Raw genomic sequence first — 12,504 nt, 5'->3', positions numbered from 1 at the left:
CACCAAGAAGCAATAGGGATATGCAAAGTATGAAAATGATTGAGCTCCCTAAGACGATGTGATCAAGTTACCCAACCGAAAGCCCCTCTTGATAGTGCGGCTATCTATCCTATAATCCGGTCTCCCATCAACCACCTTGAGACTGGGTAAAAGGAAAAGCTATCAAGGCCATACCTTTGCCTTGCGCATCCCGCTTGATCTTGATGATAACTCTTCAAGCTCCACTCAAGCCGGAATGCCTCACTTGATCATTGTTGCTTCGTGAAGACTCACAAATGCTCCCCATACACCATGATGGGGAAGCTCCATTGATGCACATCTTCACATGTCCATTATCACCAAATGGACGGCAAGCTTCAAGCATATGATCCTCTTGAGATTCTCAACTTGAACTTTCCCAACTCAACCTTGATGACGATCACCACTTGACGTCATCCTCTCATGGACTATATGAGATCTAACTTTTGATGCATGCCCATGGAAAGATACCTAACCCACATAGACAACACAAGGGCACATATATGATGGGTTAGTTCATGAAGCATAATTGACAAGGCTTACCCTACCACGTGACTTCACGTGGCACATTATTCATGCTTCATGTGTTGACCAAACTTGAATCTATTCTTCACTCTTTGTATTGGTCAACCTTGTATCTTCTCATGCTCTATCATACTATCTTGAGGTGTATAAAGAATTCTTCATTTTTTTGCATGCTCTAAATCTTAGTCAACCATAACTCAACTTACGAGACTATCATGAAACCGACTTAGAGTCATAACTTGAATTCTTCACTTGGAATCAAACACTCAAGATCTTGATCATTCATTACTTATCAGATAAGCTAGAGCATGGCTAATATTGAGTTCCACATAAGAACTCCATCTTCATTTCTTCTTCTTGATCATATCACATATATATCTTCAAATCGATGATCTTGATGCCAATACTCAAGGTATATCTTTATCTTCATGGCATCCATACTTGAATCCAACACATGGAATACAAGTAGAACCTATGGAATATTCCTTCATATAAACTCAATGAAAACATTAGTCCATAGGGGTTGTCATTAATTACCAAAACCACACATAGGGGCAATATACCCTTACAATGTCTCTAACATATGCCTTATTTTAGGGCACCATCCAAAATAACCGCTTTTTAGGGAACCAAAATGCAAAAACTTAAACTCCAACAGATGCCCTATGTGGTGCCCTAAAATAAGGCAGCCCCAGTTTTGATCATGTATGCCCCATATTTGGAGGGGTCCGTGCCGCTGCCCTATACACGTAAACACGCGCGCGTGCCTCCAACTGCCTAGCTGAAGAATCCCTCTCCTCTCCCTCCGGCGACCCCGACCGCCGCCGGCCTCCACTCGCCCGCGTGCCGCACCCTTTTCACCGGGAAACCTCGCCGGCTTGTGCGCCCCGCCGCTGCCCGCCGAATCGGGCCGCCAAATCGGGGATGGCCATGCCGCCGCCATGACTTGAGGTGCAAGCTGCACCGCCGCCGGCCTTGATTCGGCCTCCCCAGCTACGTGGAGGTCTTCGCTGGACGGATCTCGAACCTCTACCACCCGCGCCGCATCTCTGTGGCTGCCTGGCTTCGAGCTGAGCTACCGCATCCGACCCCGGCTGCTCGCCCCCGGGCCCAACGTTGCCGCCTCCCTGCCTCCCGCCTGGCCCCAGGCCCGCCGCCGCCGCCTCACCTCCTCCGACCCAGTCCCGACCCCGACGCCATCAGCATGCATGCGACCCACGCCGACGCCAACGCCCGACTTCGAGCGACGAGGTGAGTTTTTTCATTTTGTTTTCAATTTATAGAGATTGTAGTAGTAATTTTAGATGTAGATAGTGATTTTGTTTTCATTTAATAATTTAGATGTAGATAGTGACCAGTTGCTCGAATTTGTAGATGGTGTTGTTCGATTACACCACGTCTGACGAGGAGGAGGACATCCAAGAGGAGGAGGAGATTGCCATGCTCATGTTGTTGCACAAGGCGAAGAAGCTGAAGCATGGAAGTTCGGTGATGGCCAAGAGTACATTCGGAGGGAATGGCAAGAAGCACATGCGAAGCTCATGAGGAGCTACTTCGTCGACAAGAGTACTTCCGACTCCGCTTTCGAATGGGGATTGATTTGTTCAAGCACATTGCCAAGAGTGTCACATTGCATGGCAAGTTCTTTGAGCAGACGAGGAATTGTGCCGGTGATCTTGGGCGTAGCACCTACCAAAAGGTAACGGCCGCTTTGCGCACGATGGCTTATGGCATTCCCGCCGATCTTGTGGATGATCACTTGGCAATGAGTGAGAGCCAAAGCATCAAGTGTGTGAAGCGGTTTGCGGTTACGGTGGTGGAGGTGTTCGGGCCTGATTAATTGAGAGCACCCAATGCTCAAGACACGGCTCGACTCTTGGTGATGAACAAGGCATGATGCTTTCCAGGTATGCTCGGTTCCATTGACTGCATGCATTGGAGATGGAAGAACTGTCCAACAACTTGGCATGTACAGTTTAGAGGACACAAGAAGGACATCACCATTATTCTTGATGCCGTGCCGATGAAGAGACACATATATGGCACCTTTTTTTTGGTATGCCTGGTTCTTGCAATGATATCAATGTCCTCCAACGGTCTCCTCTATTTTCCAAGCTTGCCGCTGGAGAGGCGCCACATGTGGAGTACCAACTCAATGGCAAGACATACACCATAGGCTACTACCTTGCTGACGGGATTTATCCCAAGTGTGCTACATTTGTGAAGCCATTGGTTGTGCTATAAGGCAAGAAGGAATCTGATTTCCATAGTGCTCATGCGGTGGTGAGGAAATATGTGGAGAGAGGTTTTGGGATTTTACAAGCCCAATTTGCTATTGTGAGAGGACCGGCGCGGTTTTGGGATCAAGATGTCCTTTGGTACATCATGACTCCATGCATCATCATGCATAACATGGTTATAGAGTTTGAGCGTGGCCACAATGTTTGCTATGGCACCTAGGACTTGATGGGCCATCCGGTGCGGCCGACGCTTGGAGGAGACCGAGCTGCCCGCTTTGTTGATGCCTTCTACAAAATTCGAGATCCTGAAGGACACGACGACCTTCAAAAGGATCTTGTGGAGGAGTGGTGGGCATGGAATGGATGACAAAGGGCTAGGCCATGTACTTGATTCGATGTTGCTATTGTGTTGTTGCGTATACACAATTTGGTAATGTCTGTTGATTTGTGGGATGCTTGAAAAACTATTTGATGAACTATTCATATTATGTTCTAATAATTGAAGTACAATTTAAGTTTCATCTGTTTGAGATCATTTTGGACCATGTACATATTATTTAGTTTGGAGAGAAGTTCAATTTACCCCCCCAAACACGTCTCAAAGTTCAGATTACAACCCTTAACTTTACTTTGGTTCAATCTTCAACCCTGAATTCTATAAACCGTTCGGAATTGAACCTTCTACCCTTTTTGACAAGTTTTGAACCGGTTTTTCTCCCTATATATTGTCCCAACTCATCAACATTCAACATACACGGTACATGTACTTCCTCTTTCTCTCTCCATATCGCATGATCACCTCATGCCTTATCATGATCGTCTTCCTCCCTGGAACGAGGCCATGGCGACCACAGAGGGGTGCCTCCATTGGACAATAACACCTGGCGTCTGCTCTCTACACATCACATGTCGTGCCCAGCCTTCCGCCAACATGGGGCAACCACCACGTAGCGCAGCGAGCCGCGGGGGAGACATTTTTATTCCGGCGGGTGAAGAGTTGAAGATGAAGCATAGATTTGAAGATGAAGAGTTATAGACATAGAATACATGTACGCACTATTTTACTAATACAATACATTATGTGACAAGAAAACCCAGCTTAAGACAATTCAAGGGGTGATTCTGAACCGTTTTTAGAATTCAGGGTTGAAAGTTGAACCAAAGTAAAGTTTAGGGTTGTAAGCTAAACTTTGAGACAAGTTTAGGGGGGTAAATTGGACTTCTCTCTTTAGTTTGACATATGTATGCAAATGTGCAAAAAATGGAGAAGCAGGCGACAACATTGGTGCCCTAAAATAGGGCAGCTGTTGGAGACGATGACGTGCCCTAGAAAAGGGCATCTGGTAAAGAAAAAAAATTAGGTGCCCTATAAGGCAAAAACAGGTGTCCTATACCTGCTTTTTGCTGACCTAAAATAAAGCATCTGTTAGAGATGCTCTAACAGGCCATTGACAATCCCAGTGACACACAAACAAATTTGTTTATTTTGTTCGTTCCACATTTAGGGAAATTTTAGGGTTACCCTCCCTCTACATCTCGCCAACATGTAGGTAGGCTGGCCGTTTTGGTCCATGAGTCATCCAACTAAACCACAAAACCCCTCTTCTCAGCCCTTGTCACGTAATTTACTTGGAAAAAAATCTCGGTCATGCTGGTTATTTTTTTTTGAACAAATCATGCTGGTTAGTAAAGTGGCCATGATCTCCCTAGCTGCTATGGAATGGAGTCCACCCTACATGGTTATTTTTTTAGGTGGAATCCTAATAAAGATGCATTATTATTTTTAAAAACAAAGATGCACATCTTAAGCCCCTATCGAAGGTGCACTTTACAACGAGATACCTGGGATACTTTTTGGCTAGGGCAATCGGTGCGAGACCAATCAAGGCGCCGGCCAAACGGTCACACACGGCGACGTCGAGGGACCAATTTTGAACGGCCGCCCAATTGCAACGTACCCAATCTCCCCCCACCACAAATCCCTCTCACGAGCGCAAACCACGAGACCGCCGAAAACGAAAGCAAAAACAAATCAAAATCAAAATCAGGGGAAGAGTGGGGAGAGAAAAAACATTTCTTTTCTTTCCGTCGATCTTTCCGTTTCTTACCACACCACCACTGCTCCGAGACCGAATATGCTGTCCCCAGCCACGCCGGCCGCGCCCTGATCCCCAATGCCTCCCCTCCACCGCCGCCGCCCCGCCGCCGCCGCCGCCGGATCCGCACGGGCCCTCGATCTGCCGCGCGCCGGCCCGCGCTGACCTCCGGGCCCACAGCCCGCGCCCCCTCCTTGCTCCCTCCCATCCTCCTCTGCCCTTGCCTGCCGCTCCTCCCTCCCCCTCTCGCGGCGGACGGGCTGGGGTTGAGGGGACGGCTAGGGTTTCCGCGACTCGAGCGTCGCCGCCCCTCCGCGGATTCGTGCTCGCCTGCTCTCTCCCGAGACTCTCTGCGCGGAGCCGCCGCCCGCGGTTTCGCTTCTTCGCCTTAGGGATTGGTTCTTGCTCTTGCTGCGGAAGCGCAGCTCCGGCCTCGATTCGCGAGGTTTCCGGGTGAGCGGCGCCGTGCTGCGTCGATCTGCGGGTGGCAGCGCCTCCGCATTGGGTGGCCCCGCAAGCCCCCGAGGGTTTCAAGCTTCGATTCGGCCGATTCGGCCGGCTCCAGGCTCCAAAAGGCGCGGCCTTTAGCTTCCCGGCGGTCCCGGTAAGCATTTCGCTGCACTCTGCCGCTGGGCCAGCTTGATATTGGAGGGAAACATGGCGGAGAACATCGATCTGGTGCTGGAGTTCCTCAAGAAGAACCGGTTCGCCAAGGCCGAGGCCGCGCTCCGCGGGGAGCTCACCGCCAACGGGCCGAGGCTTGCGGCGGAGCCCAAGGGGGACGACGAGCAGGAGGACTCCGAGGTGGGTTCCGCTGCAGGGCCGAGAGGTGCCGCGTCAGTGAGGAGCGCAGATTCGTCGAGGGAGTTCATTGTGAAGGAGATTGATGTCGGAGGCCTGCCTAATGGGTCTGAGGGCAAGAAGGGGGTGGGGATTGGCCTGCCTCTGGAGAGCAACACAGGGGATCTGTACCCGTGGAACTTCAGCATCGCCAACAGCACCGCGGAGCAACTGGCGGAGCTTCTGGTGTCCGAGGAGGTGCCGAGGCATCGCCGTGGTGCGGTGTTACCCGAGAAGAGGGATCGCGGTGTTGGAACCGAGCAGCCCGGTCCGGTGCTGGAGCAGAAGGTCTCTTTTGGGAGAGGGAAGGGGAAGGTTGATGCTGCAGGGAGAAGTGAAGCCAATGAACCGGGCCACTCGAGTGATAAAAATCCGGTTCCGGAAAAGGAGGAGCCCTTGAATGGCTACGCAGTTAAGACGGTGCTTCCGTTTCCTACAGAAATCCCCTCATCTAGCTACCATAGTACGCACCATGATGGAAATGAGAGAAAAGACACGAAGAAGAAGAGCGTCAGTTCTGATGGTTCTGGAAAAGCAGCAACGAGACAGGTAGATCTTGTTGCTGACCGTTGCTTCGATCTGCAGCTCATGGGAAATAGCCAGCGCGAGGAGTTCCCCAGGCTGCCTCCTGTGCGGCTCAAGTCTGAGGATAAGCTTGTTAATATGAACTGGGAGGAAAAGATTGATCATCATGGATCTGGAACCAACGACCCTAGTACTGACCATGTCTTTATGATTGGCTCTTATCTTAATGTTCCCATTGGGCAGGACATTACATCAACAGGTATGTTGCTTACTAGTTTAACAGTGACATGGCAACGTTATCGTCTTATAATTGCAACACAAGCTGAAAGTTAAGACTACCTTACTCTCAAGCAACACCATCATCCTGTTTGATTCTTTACTTGTTCGTCTTGCAACTAATTATCAAGGAAACTTATTCTGTTTCTATCTACATAGCCTACCATTTGTGTAGCTCATGCTTGCCTCAGGGAACTGCAATGTTAAATACTTAGATAACCCAATAATTTGTTTGTTGCGTGATAAATAAAAAATGAATACATGGGCTCGAGTTCAAGTTTTTAAAGGACACTTGTCTTTTAGGGTGTGTTTGGTAATGGAACCAAGTAGAATGTAATGGAACGGTTTCACTCCTAGACCCAGTTTCAGTGTTCCATTACATTACATTCCACTTGGTTCCATTACCAAACACATCCTTAGAGTATGTGCTCTTGTAGATTATTCTGGTGACGTTCTCGCATGTCATTCTAAATTTGCGTTTTCGTATTTTTTGTAAAGGCATATTTAGCAGCCATTTCACATTTGCTTGTACATCTTATGCTAGGTTTTTTAAATTAAGAACTCAGCTGTGTGTGAATTTCATCTTTGATGATACGGATATGCAAATTTGCAATAATGAAATATTGTTTATGGTGTCGCTTACCTGAGCTTTGGCTAATCATTCGGTACTTAAGGTTTGACATATGTGTTAACACATACAGGTGGAAGACGCACAGTCGGCAGTAGTTGGCTATCTGTCAGTCAAGGTATTGCAGAGGATACTCCTGACATGGTTTTTGATTCAATTGGTGATGATTTGCTTGGATATCCAAATGAGTATTGGGACTCTGATGAGTATGATGACGATGATGATGTTGGCTACACCCGACAACCAATTGAGGATGAAACCTGGTTTCTTGCACATGAGATTGACTATCCTAGTGACAATGAGAAGGCAACTGGTCACACTAGTGGCCCTGACAGACATGATCGTCCTACAAAAGATGATGACGATGACCAATCATTTGTTGAAGAGGATTCCTACATATCCGGTGAGCAATACTTTCATGGGAAGAACATTGGACAGATAGGTACTTCGGAGGGGCCAAGAGGACATGGGATTCCTGATAATGATATGATAGCTCAGTACGATGGTCAACTTTTGGATTCAGAAGAACTAAATTTGATGCATTCTGAACCAGTCTGGCAGGGTTTTGTTTCACAGAATAGTGAACTTGGCATGTTAGGCAATGGGAAGTTCCTTAATGATTCTGAACGACCTCATCCTGATGATCCTTTTGTCGAGGATGACCAGCATGGTTCAGTAAGGTCAATTGGTGTTGGTATAAGCAGTGATGCCGCTGACATTGGAAGCGAGGTGCGTGAAAGTTTGATTGGAGGAAGCAGTGAAGGAGACATAGAGTACTTCAATGAAAGTAATCTGAGTGTTAGTGGAAAGAGACACTCTCAGCAAGAAACCGAAAAGAAAAGGGTTAATGCGAATGGAACAAGACAGGACCAAATGAACTATGATATCCAAAAGGGCAATATGCCACCAGGAACAGCTTATGCTGATGGTGGATTTTCTTTTCCACCGCCATTGCATTCTGGAAAAATTGCTGAATCAGATGCTAAGTCTTCATGGTCAAAGAAGGATGATTCGTATTCAATTAATGATCCCGATGACTGTCAAAATGGCACAGTATCAGATGATACACTTGCCACATGGAAGAAAAAGAACAGTGTGTCTTCCATAAGGAGCTCTCGAGATGAAATGACTTCTGATGTTGTTAGATCAAGAAATTCAAGTGCATCGTCTGCTTTGAATAATGCTTACGATGAAGTGGAGGAGACAATGAATGCTCGCCATCACAAACTAGATGATGCACAAGAAGAGGAGACTGGAACCACGCTAGATGATGAGGAAGCAGCAGCATTGCAAGAACAAGTAAGGCAGATAAAGGCCCAGGAGGAAGAATTTGAAACTTTCAATCTGAAGATTGTACATAGGAAAAACAGGTACCTTTTGTAGTCCTTGATTACTTTTTTTATTCCTGATGTTGGTTAAAGCTTAAAGGGAAATGGTCAGCCCTATTTATCTACTGGTCCTTGACGTTTACTTTTATAGTGGCATACTGATCTGATGTTGGTTAAAGCTAAGGGAAATGGCCAGCCCTATTTTATCTACTGGTCCTTGACGTTTACTTTTATAGTGGCACACTGTTTATTTATTTCTCCGAAGTGCCTTTATTCTGACATCATCTCCTGTAAATATTGTAACAGAACTGGTTTTGAAGAAGACAAAAATTTCCATGTTGTTCTCAATTCTGTTATCGCTGGTCGTTACCATGTCACGGAGTATTTGGGATCAGCAGCATTCAGCAAGGCTATCCAGGCACATGATTTACACACAGGAATGGATGTGTGTGTTAAAATCATTAAGAATAACAAAGATTTTTTCGACCAGAGCCTTGATGAGATTAAGCTTCTGAAATATGTTAACAAGCATGACCCTGCTGACAAGTACCACCTTCTGCGTCTATATGATTACTTCTACTATCGGGTAAATATGAGCTTTATCTTCTCTTAATCCCTTTTTGGTGTTATTTAGTTCCCATGGAACATAGAGTTCGTCACCTTTTCTATTGTAGGGTTGACCTTTAGGATCTCATTCATTTTACTAAAGCATTTTCTTTAAGTGAAGTTTACTGAAGCTGCGGATATTGACATTGCATTATTGGTGCATTTGATATCTTGATGTTTCTATACATATGGTGTACTTTCTGTAACTGTTAAATTGAGGATTTCTTTGAACATATTATGCCAGCGAATATGTCTGTTGATATGCTTTTAATGATAATTTTTGATACATTTGTTCTACAATTCCCCCCTTTTTCTTATAAACCTATCCCCTCCAGTTATCTTGCTATTGATTTTTATGTAGACTAACATTTCATAGTTTCGACGCATTAAGGCTGGGTTGAACATTCTTGTACAATTTGATCCAGTATAATGACCGTATTTGTTAGTATTTGTACAATCATTGGCGTTTGCCAAATGATCTAAGCCCTTTACATCTTGTGATAAAATCTAGCATGTTTTGGTGTAGAACTTAATTCAAACATGATTGGAGGATATTTGTTTGTATGGTTTAGGAGTTCAGTTTATCTGACCTAAAAAATGCTCTGAGATTCTTCTTCAAGTCATTTTTACCATTGGGTTGCTATCTTAGCCATTTTAAATTATGGCTTTGGCAAATTTAGGTCGGTGCGTCCTATTAAAAAATCAGTTATGTTTTCTGTATAACTTAGTCGAACTATTTTTTTGCAGGAACATTTGTTGATAGTTTGTGAACTTCTAAAGGCAAATTTGTATGAATTTCAAAAGTTCAATAGAGAATCAGGAGGCGAGGTTTACTTTACGATGCCAAGATTGCAGGTATCATAAGCTGTGGCATTCATTGATGCTGATTCAATGTTTTCACAAAGTAATTTGACATGAATCAACTTTTCATGTCAGTTATTGATCTATTTCGTTGATGGACCCCTTTTGCAGTCAATAGCTATTCAGTGTCTGGAGTCGCTGCAGTTTCTGCATGGACTTGGTCTTATTCATTGCGATTTGAAGCCAGAGAACATATTGGTAAAGAGCTATAGTAGATGTGAAATAAAGGTCATTGACCTTGGCAGTAGCTGTTTTGAGACTGATCATCTATGCTCTTACGTTCAATCGCGATCGTACCGTGCACCTGAGGTTATACTGGGCCTACCTTATGACAAAAAGATAGACGTATGGTCACTTGGATGTATTCTAGCAGAACTTTGCACTGGAAATGTAAGTGGTTATCTCATCCCAATGAGTACAGTTCTTACCTGTGATTTTGTGTTTCTGTAACAATCTTCTAGCAACATATAGTCGAAAGATAGCCCGTGATGCAAACACACAATTAAATAAATAACAGGATTTTTTCTTTGGCTACATATTTCTTTGTTGTTCCCTCTTTCTGTTCTGTCTTTACCACAGTAAATAAAATACTACATTTAATACCTGTTGGTCTAATGTTCTCTAACAGAATGCATGTTGGTCTGTATTGATAACAGTACTCATATAAAAAAGCATTTAGTATACACCTCATTAAGAGAAGATATTTTTAATTATATTTTCACTCTTCTGTGCTATATGATTGGTTGTGAATAGTAAAATAGATTTAGCATCAATGCTCAGTATGTAGAATATGCCAGCTAAACTTTTTATTGATCTGTGCTCTTCAGGTTCTTTTTCAAAACGATTCTCCTGCGACATTACTTGCACGTGTGATGGGCATCATTGGTTCCATAGAACAAGCTATGCTTGCACAGGGGCGTGATACTTACAAATACTTCACAAAGAATCACATGTTGTATGAAAGGAACCAGGTTTGAACTCTTCTGTTATGTTTCCTTTTTTGCTCAGACAATCCTGATTAGGTTCATCCTTAAAAAACTATCATTTCTAAATTAAGTTGCATTTTATTGTGCTTCAGGAAAGTAGCAGGCTAGAATACTTGATTCCGAAGAAGACATCATTGCGGCACCGCTTGCCCATGGCTGATCAAGGTTTCATTGAGTTTGTTGCATACCTTCTGGAGGTAAATCCAAAAAAGCGTCCAAGCGCCTTAGAAGCATTGAAACACCCGTGGCTATCCTTCCCCTACGAGCCAATATCATCATGACACGGTTGCTATTGGATTGTCATGTTTGCACTATATTGAGTGCCTTAACATATCTTGGCACGTAAGCACCATGAAAAAAGTTTTGATGGATCAAGATAGTAGGATTTGTTCTACCACAGACCACCCGAGAGCACCGATCAAGTTCAGAATTGAAGCGCAATCTTGATTCAAACCCCATCATGATGTGTCACAGCTGGGATGGTCTTTGCTCCCTGTACTAGAAATGCAGCCATGTGTTGTGGTGTAAAATATAACTCCGGTTTTGTCTATTTCTGGCTCCAATGTAACAGGCCATTTGGTTAGATATACTTTTGAAACCCATTTTTCTAGGAATAGGGCTGTCATGTTGTACATGGTGTGTGATTATTGTTGAACCTTGTGCCATGCTGTGCACTTCTTTTATGGCTCTAACCCAAGGTTCTGTATATCTTTGCACCATCACCCATCAGGTGCTTGGGTAAATTGCCTTCCAAGCCTGCTTTTGCAGAGATGCATACCAGTCATGCCGTTTCTTGAGCCAGTCATATAGACATTTTTCTTGTCGGAATAGTCAGTTAAGGACTGCAGCAAAAATGGTGGTCAATTTGCACCGCGAGGTAGTTTGTGCGTTCCCATTTCCTACGAGTAACAAGTATATTTCGGTTCTTTGATGGAAGAGTAACATACAAGATGTGGCGTCGGACTTCTGAAATGAAAACACGAGCTCTAAAGATTTGGATTGGCTTGGAAACCCTCGCAATGATACTGACACGGAGCTCTTTTTATGGCACTGCTACAATTTCGTTGCGGAGCAGAGAGAAAACTCACTTTTGAGAGGCACCATGGCTAGATGGTAAGAAGCCTAAAGATATTGCTCCCTTATCTACAAGATCTCCACGATGAAGAAATGGAGGATGTCAAACTAAGCTAGCTCTAAATAATGAAGGATGAATCTCCAACATAAACGCGGACTTTTCAATGGACAACGTATGCTCACTTTGGATCCAAACTTCAGCATCTCTACCTTCAAGATGGTGAGGTGGGCGATATTTGCTTGGAATCTAACAGAAAATGTGCAATATTCGGCTAAATCCACATACAAGGCTCAATGCTATGGAGCAGCTTATCGGTTTGGACGATTTGGGCTCCTCCCGAAATCAAGTTTTTTTTTTTGGATAGCCATTCAAAATATGCTTTGGACTGCAAAAGTGTCAAAGAAGAGGGGACGACCGAATTGTGGGGGTTTCCCACTTTGCAAGCGTGTAAAATAAAATCTAAATAAAGATCGTATGCATCTCTTCGACAAAGAGGCGGG

At 44.7% G+C, this 12,504-nt stretch overlaps 1 protein-coding gene across 1 annotated transcript; it reads left to right on the top strand.

The window, feature by feature from the left end:
- Positions 1 to 5,491: 5,491 nt before the first annotated feature.
- LOC124704121 lies at positions 5,492 to 11,635 on the top strand. Its single transcript, XM_047236359.1, has 7 exons — positions 5,492 to 6,503; positions 7,222 to 8,518; positions 8,783 to 9,062; positions 9,830 to 9,937; positions 10,055 to 10,333; positions 10,771 to 10,914; positions 11,022 to 11,635. Exons 1-7 carry the CDS (start codon positions 5,537 to 5,539, stop codon positions 11,208 to 11,210), a joined length of 3,264 nt encoding a protein of 1,087 aa, XP_047092315.1. The 5' UTR covers positions 5,492 to 5,536; the 3' UTR covers positions 11,211 to 11,635.
- Positions 11,636 to 12,504: the final 869 nt, after the last annotated feature.

Source organism: Lolium rigidum, chromosome 3 (genome assembly GCF_022539505.1).
Source record: "Lolium rigidum isolate FL_2022 chromosome 3, APGP_CSIRO_Lrig_0.1, whole genome shotgun sequence".
Lineage (NCBI taxonomy): Eukaryota > Viridiplantae > Streptophyta > Magnoliopsida > Poales > Poaceae > Lolium > Lolium rigidum.
This window is presented reverse-complemented; position numbering and strand designations above follow the sequence as displayed.

Bases quoted from the DNA above. Each gene is read 5' to 3' on its own strand.
- LOC124704121 (XM_047236359.1), top strand. From the start codon at position 5,537: ATGGCGGAGAACATCGATCTGGTGCTGGAGTTCCTCAAGAAGAACCGG. The intron at 9,938-10,054 runs GTATCATAAGCT...CCCCTTTTGCAG, and splicing joins TTACGATGCCAAGATTGCAG to TCAATAGCTATTCAGTGTCT. The intron at 10,915-11,021 runs GTTTGAACTCTT...ATTGTGCTTCAG, and splicing joins TGTTGTATGAAAGGAACCAG to GAAAGTAGCAGGCTAGAATA.